Source organism: Magallana gigas, chromosome 7 (genome assembly GCF_963853765.1).
Source record: "Magallana gigas chromosome 7, xbMagGiga1.1, whole genome shotgun sequence".
NCBI lineage: Eukaryota > Metazoa > Mollusca > Bivalvia > Ostreida > Ostreidae > Magallana > Magallana gigas.
This window is the reverse complement of record NC_088859.1, coordinates 5,428,547-5,448,390: the sequence shown is the minus strand read 5'-3', so window position 1 is coordinate 5,448,390 and position 19,844 is coordinate 5,428,547. Positions and strand designations below refer to the sequence as shown.

The 19,844-nt window shown below is 37.3% G+C and overlaps 1 protein-coding gene and 1 long non-coding RNA gene across 5 annotated transcripts in view; one reads left to right on the top strand and one right to left on the bottom strand.

The window, feature by feature from the left end:
- LOC105324649 (3',5'-cyclic-AMP phosphodiesterase 4B) overlaps nucleotides 1-14,267 on the bottom strand; it is a 51,647-nt gene extending 37,380 nt beyond the window's left edge. Inside the window, exon 1 of one of the 4 annotated variants that reach the window (XM_066066140.1) lies at nucleotides 11,597-14,267. In XM_066066140.1, the coding sequence (XP_065922212.1) occupies nucleotides 11,597-11,649 (53 nt within the window). In that variant the 5' untranslated portion in view covers nucleotides 11,650-14,267. Of the gene's footprint in view, nucleotides 1-453; nucleotides 1,024-3,926; nucleotides 4,109-10,060; nucleotides 10,172-11,596 lie in introns of those variants that run through there. The other 3 variants (XM_066066141.1, XM_066066142.1, XM_066066139.1) reach the window with 3 other exon arrangements.
- On the top strand, nucleotides 11,157-11,770 carry LOC136270002 (uncharacterized). Its single transcript, XR_010707635.1, has 2 exons — nucleotides 11,157-11,462; nucleotides 11,584-11,770. It is a non-coding gene; the product is annotated as an uncharacterized lncRNA (long non-coding RNA).
- Nucleotides 14,268-19,844: the final 5,577 nt, after the last annotated feature.

Genomic DNA, 19,844 nt, shown 5'->3' with positions numbered 1-19,844 from the left:
ACTGTAGCTATATAGAGTTCTTCAGTTACATACTAAATCAACTTCAGTTCCCCATTGACAGATCCTCATCACACAAAAATCCATCATCAGGATCTTAGTCCCTGATTGTTAATTACAGAGGTGTTTTCTTATCCTGAATATTGCTTCAGGTGCATTATGTTTGTAAACACTGCAGCTGCCTTAATCAAAACTCAACTTGTAATGCAACTGCAATTGATCAGGCAAAAATCTGAAGGATAAATGCAGACCAAATGTCAACAAAACCTTAAAATAGTAACACCTTGAAAGATAAGCAGGTACAGCGTCCAGTGATGACACAGAAACCCTTAACCTACAGCAGGTATAAACAAAACACCTGAGAATTCACACTTGAGTTGGCGTGGTGTACCTGGTGTCAGAGAAATGTCAGATGATAAACAGTAAACAAACATCCGCCTGGACAGGAAAACTTACCGCTTCTGATGGATTGGACAGTAGCACTCAAAGTGTTCGTTAGCGGGATAACTGTTGGGGCACGGCTCCTTCTTACGCCGGTGAGGTATGAACCCTTTAAACTTCCTGTACACTGAGGCAGCCATGGTAAGGTTCTCCGTCTGTCACACCTACAGTGTATGTGACACCTACAAAGTGTACCAGCTGTGACTAACACTGACCCAGCTCCCAAGAAAACACTGGCCGCCGATGCTGACGACAATGCCGACCACTACGTCACTAGAAGTCACTGGAAGCCGCTCAGCCTCCCTCCCTGTGTAACAACTCGCATTATCTGGGGATAACTGTCAGCTCCCTCTAACTGCTACACACACTACTATACAGGGTACTGGTTCTCATCGTCAACAACAACGCACAGCAATCCAGTCTCACCCCCTGAGTAAGTCACCAGTGAGTACAGTTAATGTGTATCCCTGCTGAATGACCAGCGCCTCAGTTCACCATTTGTCTCACTCCCTCCCGTAATGGTAGGTATGTCTGACCCTCTCAATCAACAAGGTACAAGATCAGTTTCAGTACTGGTGCACAGCTGCAAGGAAATGTTTCACCCTGCAGATTGATGCTAGTGATACCTGTCACCCTAACAATCTCTGCCTCCTCACAACCAGGGACGCAATCTCTAGCTACTGCTAACACACAACCAATAACAACCAGGGACGTTCCTCTTGGTTCCGATCCAATTGACAAAACAGATAATCCTTGGACAATTAATTACGAATTCCTTGCCATTCTTCTGATGCAAATTGTCAGAATAAAAAGGCTTTCACCTTCCAAACTGTTCCCAGAATTCTTCAAGGATTCAGAAAATGGCAAAGATATTTCAATGGACAATTAGCGGGGATTTGAACTTCATCAGTGGCTTATCCGTGGCTGATTAACTGTTTTCATCATTTCCCAACAGTCCCAGGGGACTGCATGATAATAGAGAAAAACCTCGACAAATAGCACAATGTCTTTCCATTTTCCAATATACAGAGGCAGAATGTAACTGTCCCTAACAATGAAGGGTCTGAAAGTCCAAACCCTGAATTCCTCCAATGGTTATCTCAGCAGCACACCCAACAGAAAGGATTGACAGTCAGGGAATTCAAGAACACAGGTAAATAGCTCCCTAGAAGACGCATCAATAAAACGTGGCCCAATAAATGATTAAAACAGTTAGAGGCCCAACTGACTGGCTCATTAATACTCTCACTAAGCCTCACCATCACCTAGCATCGGGGCAGCACTTTCTTTGCTGTGAGAGGGAGAATGAAGAGGTCTATTTATAGGGTAATTGATATGATTATTAATAGATTTGATTATTAGATCTGACATGCCCCTGACTGTGGCTGTGACAGATTATCATCCCACTAAGCCACCCTTGCAGGATGAAGGCTGAATCCCACTGTACTGCACATGTCTTGTCAGACGGATTTAGAGCAACGTAACCCACTTATACTGTGCAAGTGACATTTCAGATCCCCCAAAACAGGTCAGTTGTGAACACAGCCTGAGGCTGTTAACATTGGTCAGAGTACTCAATGGGACAGTAGGAGAGAGAGAAAACGGCAGACTCAACCCATGACAAATCTCTGCCCCTCTGTCTCTCAACCAGGTATCCCTGCTACCAAGTCGTCCCTACAGTTTCCTGCAGGTACTCTAAGGACTTGTCCATTTTGTCGAATCTGATCAGATTTAACTGATAGACCTTCAGTTAGGTATCACTAGGCATTATATATACCGGGTATATTTGGAAGAAAAACCAGCTGTGCTGCATTGATTCTCATTTAAACTTTGTTTTTAAAAAGGTGGGGGTTTTTTCCTTAAAAAAAAAATATTTATATAAATTGTGCATTGGCAATATTTCCTAAAAAGGAATTAACAAATTGGGAAGATTGAGAAGTTGATAATTTTTTCTGAACTTAAATAAACTTGGTCATGATCTGAGGTAGCTACATCTCTATCTGTGTAGCAGGGAGAAATATCTGAGTTATCTAACATTGAATATGATTGCAAAAACTCTGGAGCGACATCAAGTATAAAGTGTTCAAAGGCCGCCCAACGGAGAGGAATTCTCCCAGGCTGTTGACTATTACTTTACCCAGTGTCCTTTGATTCAACAGCAGTGAATACAGCTTGAGATATGGATTATCATGTATAATCCCAGTCCACCAATTTTTATTTGTTTTTGTTGGGGATAAAATCAGGGAAAATGTTGTTACAGTATAACTCTACAAATACATGTATTTAATAAAATATAAAAAAGGGCGAATGGCAAATTTCATTGAATTGGCAATTATTGGAAATATATTTTATTACACTTCAGATAAAATCTACACAGTAATGGAGATTAAATTTACTTCAATAAACCCCAATAAAATGATTTCCACACTTCTCTCCGAATGTCAATAAAATTCCAATCTCCTGGTGTACATTTGATTCTATATTGTCAGCTTCCAATTCATAAAATGCAACGTGTTTTTAATTGGAAGGTGATGCAGAATCCTTATAAACAGAGGCAATTTGATTGATCTGCGGAGATCACACGAGATCGAGCGCGATCGAGATCGTTAGCGCTCCAGCTGATTAAACCTAAGTCTGCTCTCTCCGAGCTCTGGTTGTTTCCTCCCATTAAAGCAAATGACTTAATACAGGGATTATCCCACTTCAAATGTTTCAAAGATTACCATTTACGTCTGAACTAATTCTCTTTCATGGCATAAGCTTTCATCGACATGGCATAAAAGAGCAATGACCTAAAACTGTCTGCAGTCGTTTTACCATTGAGAGATCAGAACCACCAAGAAATGCAGGAAATAGAATAGCATACAACACACGACAGTCTCCTACATAAAACAATTCCATGAAACCAAAAATACAATGACATACCGGTAGTCATTTGATAAGTTATCAAACAAAATATTGTTCGGTAACTTTGTATAATGTACGGTTATTCTCTTTTGAGAAGTGGACAGGATGTAGGCTATGCCTGTCCACTTCTCAAAAGAGAATAAATGTACGGTATGTAAATTTGGGTGAAAACAAAGATTCGTTATAGACAAAATAGTCTACTATAAACAGTAGTCTACTATTTCTTCCCTGACTATATAATCGTGTATCATTCACAATTTGAGGCTTTCCCTTCACTTTGCATAGGTTTTGTTTTTCTTATTCTTCGACAACAGATTATGCCTTCTGTCCTAGAGCTTCATATGTTTTCTACTAAAACCCAATCCTTTTTGAAAACAATTTATCTATCGGGGTAGTCATCATTTCAAAATAGATGCAATAAATGGAGTCTCGGAGCATTGCAGCCATACATTACATTTTGTTTCAGTAAGAGTGTGGTCCAATATCTAGAATAAAATGGAGAGAAAGCCCCTTTCTTGATAAAGAATGTTTAAAAGTGTTCAATTATCTCCCTTGCTTGGTTAGTCGTCTCCCTTACTTACACGCCTCTTTTCCTTAAGTATTCCGCCCAAGGACCGTGCAGCATAATGATTTTCACCCTAGAATTAACTCAGAATCCAGATTCTCTAACAAAACTCAATGAATCATTTCTCACATCCAAATGTTGGTTTTTTGCACTAATTTTCCATTCACAATGATTATAAAACTCCTGTCACCTCAAAAAAAGGAGCTCCTGATCTTAACCTCTTTACGCAATTATATACGTAGACCCAGTGCATTTCTAAACTTGAATCAGAGGATTATGGGATTGTAATGAGTAAATCCACATTTTACCTGAGCTCCTCCAGTGCACTGACCCTGCTACAATCTTAGAGCTGACCCTGAAAATCTCCAATCTCTACTGGAGAGGACAGAATGAAAGGAACCCCACAGGTTTGTTTACAACACTCCCAGATAAACTGGAACTTATCTGCTGTGGATTAGAGGGCCATGCACTGACAGACAGATGGACTAACACACACACAACGGGGACTGTTTGTTCTGGGGCTTAGTTAGGTACATGAAAACTGACTTACTCTACCCTAATTTGTGTCAGATGGCAGAGAAAGTAAGACATAAACAACCAAAATCTCATAAAAAATATCATAAAAAATCAACTACAAAACCTGAAGCATCAGTGTTAGCCAATAGTCATTCCAAAGAACGGTATGCATAGCTGGAGCTTGTTCATCATCTCATCTGAGCTGAGAAGTTGATATTTTTCTCAGACAGATGAATCTGACAGTTATTTTGTGTGCATCAATATACAGTCATTACAAAACTCATTAGTAAAAGTTACAATAAATCATCTCTGATCATTGTAATATTATCTATTTCATTTTCCTGTTGATGTATTTATATGGGTTTATTGTGTTGTTTTTCTGTAGAAGTTGGCTGTAGGGTGGAACCATTGGGGGACACATTTACTGTGGATTCATTAGAACTCATTGTGGCTCAATTTTCGTGGTATTCGAGGTTAGTCCTCCCCCATGAATTTACATCCTCAATGAAAACAAACTTTAAATGAGTCAGATTTCTTACTGAAACTAAAAATGGAAGCATCCACAAAAATAAATCCCCACAAATAAGCAAAATAACCACAATCCACGAAAATTGCCCCACCCCCCAAGAATTTAAATGATTCCACAGTAATAAGTCTACAATGTTCAACAGGATTGTAGGAATGTGGTGTCATAATAAACAGGACTGTAGGAATGTGGTGTCATAATAATTAATATTCAAGATTGTTTTCCTTACTTGTTGAGGAACTTAATTTAAAGAGGTAAGGGGTATCAATGAAATAACCCCAAAAAGGTGTTTCTTTTTTCTTTATTATAGGACCTTTACATAAAGATAAGGAATAAATTAATCAGTGCTCCAGACTAACTAAATAGTAACAAAAACTGGTGTGTTATACAATTTATAGTAACAATAACTGGTGTGTTACACCATCCTGTTGGCATTCTTAGCACAGAGTATATACTCCCAGAATTTAATCTCCGATGCACTCTTGGCAACCACTGATGGTAGCAGGAATCGGTCAAAATTCCTGGTAAGAAGAATAGCAGGAATCTGTCAAAATTCCTGGCAGAGGGAATCGGTCAGAATTCCTGGTAGAGAGAATTGGTCAGAATTCCTGGTTGAGGGAATTGGTCAGAATTCCTGGTTGAGGGAATCGGTCAGAATTCCTGGTTGAGGGAATCGGTCAGAATTCCTGGTAGAGAGAATTGGTCAGAATTCCTGGTTGAGGGAATTGGTCAGAATTCCTGGTTGAGGGAATTGGTTAGAATTCCTGGTTGAGGGAATCGTTCAGAATTCCTGGTAGGAGGAATAGCAGGAATTGGTCAGAACTCCTTGTAGCAGGAATCGGTCAAAATTCTTCTCAGCCAGACAAACCCGGAACAGAATACAGGACAGTCATTCTGGGGTGTAGGAAGACTTAGAGTACACTTAGTCTAACTCCCTCCCCTACAGACCCACAAACTAGCCAAAGTCAGTAGAAATACATGTACTATTGTGTGTACTATTGTGTGGTCAGTGGGAGAAAGTCTAGCATTGTTTGTGGTAAAAAAAACAGTTTTAACTCGAGCTCTGTCCAATTCATAAGGAATTTACAGAAATCAAAATTTGCTGGGTAAAATTGAATTCATAAATCTCAATAAGTTGTCTTTTCTCTCATCATGACTAACCATTTGCAGAATCGAATTTGTTTCTGAACGTCAATAAATCTGAACATCTTTGTACATTTCTATGCATTCCAACAGATGGACTGTTGATTGGTTTTACCAGACCTCACTAAATCAGCATTTCCCTGATTTACTACATACACAGGGTTTTCTCAGAAAGTGCTTCCTTGATTGTTTTTATGGATTCCGAATTCTCGGATGAATTCATCGTCAGATTCCCCACTTCCCATCAGCCACCGGATCACATTCGGTACATAACCCGTGCGGTGCGATCAGTCGCCCGACAATTACCGAGAACGGAAGGAACCACCGACTGGGAACCTCTCATCCATACCCACGCTTCATTAAATCAGGGATCGGGCCTGGAGAGGAATTTCAATCAACGAATACACAGATAATTACCTCATAATTACAGAATGCAAAGGAGATGGTAATATACGGAGCAAATACCATATAAGTCTATTCATTACCAAGCTATCGTACAAACAATACATGTATAGGGCTTTCTCAGCCTATATCATTTGAGGTGAAAATCAAAACTAATTAATAACAAGATACTTAATTATGTACATAATGGTGAAACTGAACCTGCTAGAAATGAAATAAGGGCCTGAAAAGGTTTTAATATTTAACTGAACATTTACCCAGTTACTTCAAAGTTCACAATTCTGAGAACTAAACTCCAGTGAACTACTACTGGACATGAGGTTCATACAATCATATCACTCCAACATCAGGCAGTTTATCCTTTCTTAGAAAACTCTGAGTGTTTGATCCTCGTTCATCCCCTATAAGATTCCATGCCCGCTGTCACCATCAAGTGACTGCAACAAATCTTCTCTGTTCTCTATTCATGCATTCCCACCTTCCTCCTCCCTATTTTTTTTTACTCTTATAATAGACATCAATTCAGGTTTCATAAATTTACAAAGAACAAAAATGAAAATGAGGAAAACTATTTTAGGTAAGGAAATCAAACTTTGTGAATTCCACAACCTCTGTCCCCTTCAAACTACATTTAGATGTAAATTATAGTAAATATAGTACATCAAAAAGATGGCTTACTGAATTTATTAAAAACTGAACTGTTAATGCATAATTAAAAACTCTGCTTAAAGTAAACCTGCATTAAAATTAGCTGCAGGTCTGTAGCTCCTGGTCTGATAAAGATTTGGATCGACCAGGTCTTCTATCCGAATTTTTCAGACCTGGAGCCCCAGAAATGCATGCAGCTAATGTATGAGGATTTTTCCAACACAAAAGCCAAGTCTAAAATACCTGGTTTGAACAAAAAATACCCTGACATTATCGATAAAGAGTTCCCAGAGTATTAAATATTGCTTAGAAATGAATATCATTACAATCATTTCATTTGATTCAGAAGAATAATTTTACTTCATAGATAGTAAAGTCATATTTCTGAATATACAAGACTGATTAAGTCAGTTCATATAAATGTTTATCAAAATGAAATAAACACCATGGGATTCTCATCACTGATCTTTTTTTCTGTCAGCTTTGTTGCAAAGGTGTCTGTTTACCAGATAATTAAAAATTTAATGAACAGCACAAAACTTTGCCGTTTTTTTCTGTATTTTCCCCAATATTCATCTTCGAAGACTTAATTTCCACTTGTCAAGTACGTAACGTCCAAAAGTTAACAACCAAGCTCCAACATAACCGATAATCAACATCAAAAAACAAACACATCAAATTACAAACACATCAAAGCAACACTTGGCCTACTACATATATATGTGGTAAAATTATGAGCAAACAAATTCTCCTAGTTACAGTCATTAAAATAAACAATTAGCTCTAAATTATTAATTCCTGTTTTTGTTTATTCAAAAGTATTAATATTTGTTTTGTTTAATTGAAGATTTTGATTTTTATGGGCACAAATATTTATGGATTAATTTTTTACTGGGAAATAAACACTGAAGAATTTGATCTTTACTATCAACTAATTAAGTGACCGTGCGCTTGTTGAGCGTGCCGATGTTTTGATAAGATGTTGATTGATGGAAATTACAGGCCCTTTACTAAGGGCTCTTTCAAGCTTTTACACGACGACACTGAATTCTTACATAGATCTGCGATAGATATACAGATATCAAAAGTTTACCCATGTCAACAGATTTTGTGCCCATTAAGCCTTGGCGTGTTTATCCTGTCAATCTGTAGATAAATATTTCCCTCGTTCCTTGGGATCTTTGCAAAGACGTGACAATGTCATATGTCTTAAATATGTGGATAAAACAAAAAGCCACCTTATAGGTTTTTTCACAAGAAGAGTGACATTATTTTCATCCTTATACAGAAAACCATTTAGTCGCCAGGATAAAAATAGACTGTTTCATGTCTGACATAAATCAACTCAAAATTAGAGAAAAGAGTATACCGTAATATATATAGTGATAAAGTTATTGGATTAACTAGGGGGAAATAGGCTAAAATGATCACACTGCCACAGATAGAAACATGTAGACATATTTTGTAGTTTTTGGTATTCAATATCTCGGCTTACATGTCACAGTTCATACAGAATCAATTATTTCCTATTACAACGATTTCTGATTAAAACACATTTCAATTTGATTAAGCAGCAGCAGTGTCAGAGATACTAGCATCTGTGTGATGAATGCAGCACCAGAGGACCTGCTATATGGATTGATGCAGCACCACAAATGTGGACAGTTATTGAAATCTGGCACATTCCCTGCCAAGAGTCACCCCTAGGAAACCTAATTCAAACAATTCCTATAACAAACATCTATTTTCACAAGTCCTTCACAGTTTCATGCTCATCTCTCTCAGCTGTTCACGAATGCAATGAAATATTTGATTATTTTCTCAAAACTAAGAGATAGATTAGGTTCAAATTTCATGAAAAAGCAGACTCAACCAATGTAAATTATCCTCAATGCGAGTTCAAGATCTACACTGCTCGTTTTTCAATGTAAGTACATTCTTACATCTCTAACTGTGCGACAGAACCGTTCATACAATTTTTTAAATTGGTAGATTAATTGATAAGAAATTACAAAACATAGCATTGATTTGTCAGTCATTGTAATTACTTCATTTTGTAGATTTTATTGGCTTTCCCCTACACAACACAGAAAACCTTTTTGATTTCTCTGATACTTTGACCAGCTGTTCCATGGAATGATAAGGACGGTAAGATGCAGTGGGTAGGATGATGCCGGATATTGCTTGACAAGTCATGAGGAATCTTTGGGAGTTTGCCCAGGTGCTGAATAATGGTGGAAAACAATTCAATGATCAATGCAGCAGAAGATAGTTATGATTAATAGAGCCTGATTCATGGCTGCTTCTCCATGCCAGCTCCATAGAGCCAAGCTGCCACCATGAGCTAAGGGCCAGTGACACTGATTCATGTCTTACACAAGTTTGTAGCTGATCTTGACACCTGACCTCAAAGAAGGGTAAACATTGCTACCAAGTTTCATTAAATTCTCAGTAGAAATGCTAACTTAGACACTATCCTTCTAAAATTGTGCCATCTACAAAATCCTTTCAAAACTTTGCAAAAACATCCTTGCAAAAAAGTCCTATATGCTATAGTTTCATAATAAACAGAGGCAATAAGTCTGTAGAAAAGCCATTATTGGGGAAAACATCCTCTAGGAGGTTTGTTAAGAGCTTCACGACATGTATGTGAACCAAATGACTGATGAACGCATAGTGTTTACAAGACATGAACTATTTCTTGCAATAGCATGAACAAAACGACTGAACCAGTGTTCTGTTGAAGGAATCTGTGTAATGATTGAGGTCTTGTCATTATTCACTGTCAGCCCTTTACTTCTCTCTGCAATCACTCAGTGTATGAGGACAGTCTCACATAAATCCCTCCTCCACAAACCCTCCTCCAGTTTTAGAACTTCTATCACAAATCAAAACAATCTGAAGTCAATTCTTACCTTTCTCTGTGAAGAAAGAACGAGACCTTGCGACTTTGCACTCTCCCTGCCATACTGGCCTGCCACAGGTTAGAGTTGTCAAAATGTCTTCCTGTCCTCAGTTCTAGCACTTGTCATTGGGGGAGGGTGTGCTCTAATACAAGCCCCACTACGCTCGAGCCTGTAGTATCGGGCCTGTAGTATCGGGCCTGTAGTATCGAGCCTGTAGTATCGGGCTTGTAGAAATCAACCAGGTCTACCTCCATTCATAAATCAGCGACTGTGAGCTTCTTAAACTATCTGGCATTAAGTTTTCATATCTGTACCAAATCCATGGCTTAATCTTGACAGTCGTCCACAAATAGGCTATATACAGGTAGCAATTAACTCCAGCAGTTTATTTACACATACAAAGAGGCTAAAATATGATAAAACGCAGTACCTAGGCCATCCATCAGGACATGACTTGGAATATAATAAATCACTGCCTATTAAATAGTGTAAAATTTACGTACTTTAGAGAGATATAAATCTATTTTCATTGATTTGACCCAGTGTACAATTTGTCTGAATTCATGGCGTATTACACAAGTTAAACAATGCAGCAATTGCAACAAATTGGCTTTATTTTATGATATGTAATTTTAGGATTAACAAACTCTGCTCTGTAGTGATTGCAATATGGTCAAGTATCTGTTGAGATCCCAACATGGACCAATTGTACAAAGACGATGGAAGGCCAAACAGCCGCCATAGATTTCCTGTCACAGACTCTCTGGAGTTTTGCCATCTTGTATTTGCCAATAGATTACAGAATTCCCCCCTCTCTCTCTCTCTCCCTCATAAACTAGTAATTCAATTGTTTTTTCTGAATCCTGAGATTGATCTCACAGATGTTGAGAAAAAAGACGGCAAGGGCTCAAATTTATCTCTTGTTGGTCATTGCCAGAAATGGTAAGAAAAGAATTACTCAGTCCGTATAAGACAATGCTATAAATTCTTATCAGGCAACCTTGAATTAAAGACAAATCTAGAGATAACTTATACCCTATGTCTGAAATGATTTCCAGCTGAATTAAGGCAAACTTAATAAATACTTCAACAAAGAGACAGTTGAGATATTGCATAACATAGAATGAAAGGGACAATTACTTCTCATAGATTTTACTTTTTGTATTTATTCACTTTTGGTAATGAACAATGATTCTGACAAGTTAATTTACCCTACAAGAAGAAGATATAAACTTCATTACAGCAGATTCAGTTTGTGAGAGGCTCTCTCAGCTCTCTTCAATGGGAGCCCGCTGGAGCTCACAGAGACTATCAACTACCTCAGCATCTCCACTTAATCTAGCAGCAGCGGCTTAATTCAGAGTGAATTTGTTCAAAGCCTGTGTTAAGATTATATCTAGCATTCAACAAGGTAAATTAATCTGTTGATTAAGAATTTCTGATCAATAGGCAGCAAGTTTTTTGAATTTGCATGACATTCAATGACAATAAAAAATATATGAAATGATACAAATATTTATATATTTAATTAGATTGTATACCCACCACACCCAAGAGTGTCGACGAGGGGGGACAATATCCACTGGTACTGAGAGCATCCTGACCGCAGCTGTCCAGAGGACCTAGTAATCGGGTCAAAGACAGTCCAGCAAGAGTTCCTAAGAGAGCAGGACGTTGGAGCTGTTCGGGTATTTAACTGTAGGACACGGACAAACACGACAGTGTCAACAAAAGCAGCGAGCGCTTGCTTGAGTTATACCCGACACAGCACTGCTGCCGTGAGCTGATGTAAACAGCCTCAGGTGATATAGACAATAAATACGTCTAACTTTCCTCCTGCTGTTCGGGTCACAGACTCCGCTATTGTCTTCTGATCCACCCCCTCACTGGGATCCCAATCACTCAGTGTCTACGTACTCCTCACAGTGTACCAATACTTTACAGATAGTTCAAATCCTCTAACTGACTATCCAAAATAGTTTTCATTAATTTTAAATGTTCCAACATCCACCTCTTAATTTTTTTAAGATCCGTTCCCTTGTTTAATCTGTTTATAAGAAATATATATGTGACAACGTATGCTTCTAGCATTCATCTAAATAAACAAGAAGAATCAGTCAGGAGAAACAAGCTAGGGAATCAATGAATGGCTGAACTTTGATCCTCTAGGATGATGCTTTGGATCCGCCGACTGGCAACCAGATCCAATGTAGGCCAGAGTAACCGAACTCTCCGAAATCGACTCACTGACTTCCTTTATAGCAGCGGATCAATGCATAAAACTCTGTCTTGTTGCGTCACCAAACCAAAAAAATCTCAGAAGATTGGTATGAGAATTTCTCCTTTAACAGTTCACAATCAATAGATCCCCTCCATAAACTTTGTTGCTCTGACCATTAGGAAATGTCACGGCCGTCATTTAGCTGTGGAAAACTTTTGCATAGTTTATAAATCAGTGCCAGTACAATATTCATCTTGCTCTTTGAAACAGCCAATTAGCATTCAGTCCAGAAGACTAATATATATGCTATCTACTCTTACACTGCCATATGTAGCAGAGAGACAAACACTGATGTCATGTGATATCCAGAATTTAATAACTATGATACTGGTGTGCCACTTTTTTTTTTTAATTTTTCACAAATTTCATCATTAAAACTCCAGGTAGCTCAGCTGTCAAATAGTCAGTGCCTAATACTTCTCTATATAATTACAGAACTCACTTTACATGCTACTGCAGATTCCAATTTACTGAGACCTGTCTCTGAAACACAATATGTAATAATCCTTGGGTTGACAAAAACTGTGCAGCAAGAATCATTCCCAGGCTCAATCCGGGTTCTGTTTGTCAGTGGCACTGCTTGATGGAATACTTGACACTATTGGAGGCAATAGTTGTATTCACTGGGGGACAATGTGGAAGCAAAATAATAGCTAAATTACATTCACTGTTTAAGAATTTATCAGCTCCTCAGTCAGAGTGACAGAATCTAATACTCGAAAGGAAGATATATACTATCCTTGGGTAGCACTTCTAATGCAGATCAAATCCTCGTGTTCCGTGTTAAAGAACCAATGTAACAGAGATCAGAACTACCACAGATATTTATACATGTGTCCATCACTTTCCCTGAAAAACTAAATTCCAAATTTGAGTGTGTCCTTTTCCCTGTTTCAATGTTAACATCCTGTTTCAAGAAAAATCGGTGTTCTGTGACCTGTCCCAATACTTCCTCGTGGCCTTGATAGTACTCCAGAACGAAGGTAACAGGTTCATTCACAAAATGCACAGTTTGAAGTGATCACCTTACTGTCTATCAGCGTGTGTCTTACACTATGTAATATCACACGACCCTGAGTAAGGACAAATTATCACTGAATCACAATACAGCACAGAATACCAAAATAGCACAGAAATCCCAGAGTCCAGAAATTATACGCGGGGTGCAAGGTCAGAGCACAGGGAGAACTGGGATGGGCTTGTGAATGGAGTCAATCTATTGGTGTGTGTGTTAGGCCAAACTTTTATCTCAATGTCAGTGCTGCTTCCTCCCCAGGTCAGTCCAGAAATAGTGAACAATCTGAATGCAGGGCCCACATGTTACAGATCCGTGGCTGGATAAAGAGGCCAGGTCTGGCGAGTCCCTGGGGCCCTGGCTCTAATATGTACACAGAATCCAAGCAGATTAGCCCCGACAGCTGTCCCTCTTAATCACTCATCTATAATCCCTACTCCTCTAAGCTACACTATTCTATCAATTCTTTTTTTATCAGTTTTCAATTATTTCATTGTTTCCTTCAATTTTCTCTGCTGCATATCAATCTTCATTAATTCATGGAAAAAAGACTATTCAGATATGTATACAGGTAGATATCGATGTTGTGTCCAATGTCTGACAAAGCATAAAGGGGCACCTGTTGCCTCCGATGATATCTGTCCTTTACTTGGAAATAACAGGACTGGCCTTAGCTTTCGATAGCACCAATCTTATAAATAGCAAAATTATCAGACAATAGTCTATTTGACTAAGACTCTGAAGGCAGAAACCCAAACTGCTAGTTGACTACAATCAAAGAAATGAGGTTCAAGTGAAAACCTTTGCAAGTCAAAAGGGAAAATTCAATCATATTCGGGTTCAGATCCAGAAAGAGATTAATCCACGACACCTCCCAAAATATACAACTTGGAAGAGCACCTCAAATATGATGGACACAGAATCCAGGAAATATCACACCGAGTAACGTAGCAAGTTCCCAGTAACCCACAGAGTACGAAATTGAAAGGAGAGGAACTGACGGTCACAACAATCACGCAATTAGCACCTTACAAATTAATCCGGGGATTTAAAGGTAAACGAGAGTTGTTGAGTGCTTCTGTAGCAGAGAATTCAGGACCACTTAGATCCTCTGAATAGCCTTGTTAGGGTATATATAAAAGTCTGAACTGAAGTGAAAAGGATGTGAAAGAGTTCAACGCTTTTGTTGATAAATTTATCCTCGATACAGGAATTGAACTCGGGCCTCGCTTGTTTACTGTTCCTGATCTTAAACGACATGGTTCAGTATACAATACATGGTTCAGTATACAATACATCGGCTGTATACTCGGTAAATAACAGCACTGTATACAAACCGATGCAATGCCTATCGTAGATATATACTAAAAACATGCGAACAATGACTAAAATGTAGATCAAATACCCTGTGAAAAACAGACCTATTTAACAAGACTTTTAATACTTTTGAATCAAGTCTTCTGATTTTGTATTAGTGTTGCAATAATGTTAACAATAGAACTTGAAGATGATATATTGTCACTGTTTTGTTTATATATTTTCTTTTTAATATCCAAAGGCCTAATGACAGCTCTGCCATTCTTCACTTTTCCAATTCTCCAGGAACTTTACATTAAATCAAAGTACGAAGTTCAGCTGTGTGTTTAATTGCTTTCAGTTTGTTGAAATACAGAGACTGAGATAGAGCTCCCTTTGAAACTGAAGACACCTTTATTTCAAATCTATGTACAGAAACAGACACCTTGTAGACCAAACCTCATATGACAATATTTTATTTAACAAATCATGTTTGATATTCAAGGTAATAAAAGAGCCTTAAACATACTACATGTATAACCAAGCTTAATATGGTCTGAGAAAGAAGCAACTGGAGTTTACATTCAAAACTTCCAAAGGAAATAAAATATAATTAGTAAAGTCAAGGCTATAAATGAAAGTTCAAGGTCATTTTTTTAAAAAAGTTTGCTGAAAAAATCTGAACTAGTGTCTTAGAAACTAAGCTAATTTAAAAAGGTATAGTGAACTCAGGGTCAAAGGGAAGATCATGGTTAGTAAATAAGGACACAGCTGAATTACTCATTCATATGATCATATATATATCTAGTGGTAATGCATGGCTTTTTGATTTTGCAGTCGCTTGGTAGATTAATTCCCCCACATTGCAAATATTTATTTTTTCTTTTCACTGAAACAATGATCAGAATAAACAGTTGAGATTACATATATCTGCTGGATTTTTTTTTCTCAAATTCTCTTTCATAATTCTGAGTATGAGCACCTCCGATATAAACAGATCTCCTCAGTCACACTTCACTCTGTTAACACTTATATAATGATTCAATTTTCATTGCATCTTGCCCGATTCGTAAATACCGTTCAGAATATCAACTCATCTTATAGACAGAGATTTCTCTTTCATCTCTCAATGCAGGTTACCTGAATTTATGGCAAATCAGTGGTGATGAAACAAAGTCAGTATGAATTAGGTTTTGAATCATATTTAGACAGGTACCTTAGGATCTATTTTGAGTAAAAGGTAATTTCTGTTCTGATAGGCTGTAGGTGGAACAATGGGAAAGGTGCTATCTCTTTATTATATGTACCACAATATACATAACACCCCTAAAATTCACACATACCATAATCATGCATCATGAGATATTCTGTTTATAATGTTTTAAGCCCTTTTGAATCAGTAAATCCCTTTTTAATTGCATCGAGGTGCAAAAAATCCTAACGTCAATACCTCATCAGAGTGAAAAATCAAAAAAAAAATATTGCGAAGGTACTACGTGAATCCACATAACTAGTCCAAACGTAATAAACTGAAATATCCACGACATGTTTTTGTAAGAGGAAGTATAACAGCTATAGATCAGCTAATTATGGCTCAAAAGTTACATAAGCACATTAATTAGGCATGCCATACTATGGCTTCTCTTAACTTTGTAATTTTACTAAAATCAGTTCATTAGGAACTTCATATTTCCCATGACGAAAATCAATCACCATTTCGAAGGGCTCCATTATAGAAGAAAACTCAACATGATCAATTAGGGCAAGAATAATTTGAAAATCTCCTCAGATTCAGAAGAAAGTCCATATAATTTCTAATAATAACATTTTTTTTCCCCTCTGAGTGTTATTAATTTGTAGTAGAACCAATTTTCTAGAGACTTCGTGCAGTGCCGTGATAAATGTCTACAAAAAGGGGCAAAGAGTTAATACTCAACACAAACTAGAAATCAACAGCCGTTAATGTCCTAATGTCAACAGTCAACACATTCTGATTAACCTCTCACAGAACCTCAAGGTCAAAAGTCACAACCTCCAAAATATCATACTAACATTAGAACATAACCCACTTATTCATCCAATCGGCAGTCGCTAAATATTCTAATAAGTGACGTTTTTAATCATTAAGAATTTCTCTAAGTTAAGAGCGACATATTTCGATTAACAACTATGATAACTGTAAACAAAAAAGAGATAATGTCTGATTGGCACAGAACTTTTGATCAGCCAATAAAAAAGTTAGTTATGTTTTAAGTAAGTAAGATCATATTAAGTAAAATTTATGTGATTAAGAAAGGGCTCAGTCTCTTTGCTCCCTCCGCTACCTTCCTAATCACATAAATTTTACTTAATATGATCTAACTATAATAAAGATAAAACACAATTACTACAAAACCTGTTATCTTAATTCATGCAACATGTTTTAATCTGACCTCATTTTTTCACAAATTAATTATGTTTTGTAGCAGTCGACTATTCCCAGTCTTTATCATAGATTTACAAGGGTTTACATTCAGTGCAAATGGAGGGAACTTCAGAATAAGAGGGAGGACACTTCCCCTCCTGATTCCATGGCCTGATTCTATCTGGATTACAGTCTTAGTTTGTCAGAGTTTCTTTGATGTCCTCATCGATGTCTCCCTGTCATCCGATTTCCCTGGCATTGACTTCCTGTGCCACAACGCACCTTTTGAGGAATATAAGCTTTGTTATAATGGAAGCGGAAGATTAGCACCAAATATATCATCAAGTAGTCAAGTACTCCATCATATGATAGATATAATCTACCCATCAAAATATCAAAGACAGAGCAATGATCGGTGGCATTGTTTCCCTCGAAAGTGTCGGCTCTATTTCAATAAGACTACTTCAACCAATGGCTGAATCTATGCTGGAAGCTTTCAAGCAACAAAAGACTAGGATTCTGGACTCATAACTTCCTCATCATATGCCTCCAATATCTGCCCCCTCCCCTGGGGTTGCTCCATTAGATCTCAGTCTCACTTTTCCACATTATAATCCTTTTGTGGGGCTGAGATCAACTGTGAACTTTTCTTAGTTTTATGGACCCGGAGCCTGGACCTAACCTTCCCTGATCAGTCTCCCTACCCCTTCCCAGCATCCACTGCTCAAGCTGTCTTCTACCTCTACTGTAATTAATCCCAGCTCCAAAGTCATCAAACCACCCCTTGCAAAGTAATGTCTTATTACTCCTAATTAAGTAGTTGCTTCAGAAATCTGGACTCTATGGAAGATCTTGTTCCACCTGATCGCTTCGTGATTCTGGACTTTATGGAAGATCTCGTTCCACCTGATCGCTTCCCGATTGATCAGGTCAGAGGAAGTGGTTAATTTACATGGCCTGATCACTAATTACTTTAATTATGTGGTTACCCAATTTACATATCTCAACCAATGATTAATTACCACTCTAATCAGCTCATTATCAGCAGAATATGCCCCCTAATGATGTGCTTGAGATATTCGCTATTTGTCATGCTTAATGGTTTTAATAATCATAGGAGTTTCACTTGACACGCTTTTTTATGCAAAACAGCTTAAAAAAAACACTAACAAATTCAGGTCATTTTCAATTATTCCGTAACATTTTTTACCATAAATTCCTCATATCTTCTTATTAATTTACGTTGAATTAGAAAATTGATAGGCTCTTCTTATGAGATTGTTATGGAATTAAGAAAATTTGGTACATTGCTGTCTTGGTAAATTACAACTACAAGCTGTAAAATTGAGATGTACAACATCGTAATATTTTGTAAGACATTCACTGTTACTTCATTAAGATTAGTTTTCTTTATCGATCCACTCATATACGAAATGTATATCTCATATATAGAATGTTTATATAATGTTACATACTCAGATGAGTTGTATAACTGATATAAATGAAATTGCAATAGATAATATCATATGAAAGAAACTTGAATCATCTCAGCTTGTCCATCATTGATTGACCAGGGCTGGGGGTGGGGAGGGGGGGGGGGTGGCAACACTAACTGGGAATCATTTCATGGTGACCACTTAATATCATAGAGCGTTTACTGGACTGTCTTTCTGTCCAGTAATTGATTAGATGTCAGGGCAGAGAATATCTCAGAATTTGCCCTCAGAGTGTGAATTGTAAATGACTAAAAGTAATCACATGTAACCAACAAAATCCATCTTGCGGGCTTAAAATATCAAGGAAAATGCTCGCCTAATGAAAATTCATGAAATCCCCTGCAAAATTTTCTCTAGTCATCCTTCTCTTCAGCTACAAATCTATTCTCCAGTTAAATCTTAATCAATAGTTCCACCAGGAGTTTCATGGAATCAAATGGAAATTTATCATCATTATTTAAATTTCATTCTGTCAATTTTTAGCTATCCTTTTTTTAATGATACATCTATACTTGTCTGCATTGTTTGAACGTAATCTTTAGAATGACAGCAATATTCTTTTTTATCTAAAACAATGAATTAAAAATTCCTAACAGAGTGTACAAAGATGGGCAGACGTTATAGCCTTCAGATAATACAATATCTGTAAATAAAAAACGTTCCTCTCAATCGAATTTCCAACAGAACAGTATTGTTGTTCCTCCGATGGAATGTGTCCAGACAGGGTAAATCCTGGAGGATCAATAGAAATGTCAAATTAACAAAGCCAGTGCCATTTATCAGTAATAAATTGAATGTCTGGATCGACTTCAGATATAAAATACATGTATCATATTCTCTACACCCCCCCCCCCCCCAAACCTTTTTAACATTCCCATCCGGCAAGTCAAACAGACTGTATATATATCTGAAATGTAGTAACCTCTATGAACTCTACTTTTTGATTTTTTTTTCAAAAAAATTAAAATCTTAATCTGGAAAATTTATTGTGGTTTCAAAAGCAAGTTTCCATATGTAGAGATATTTTTAGTTTCCTGGCTTTTAAAGGGATAAATACATAAAATTTAAAATGCATATACAGGTATCTCTTGTTCAAATTTGGTCCAGGTCAAATGATTTTTGTTTGATGGAGTTACACCCCTTGATCATAGGAACCCAGAAATCTTTTGTGCAAACAAATACGGGATTTGAAATTTTCACTGCCAGTGGTGTAACCTCACTTCCAGATTCTTTTTCTTTATTTTAATGTACATTATAAACAACATAACTCCTAGTAAAGTGATCTGTTGCCATGGTGTTGT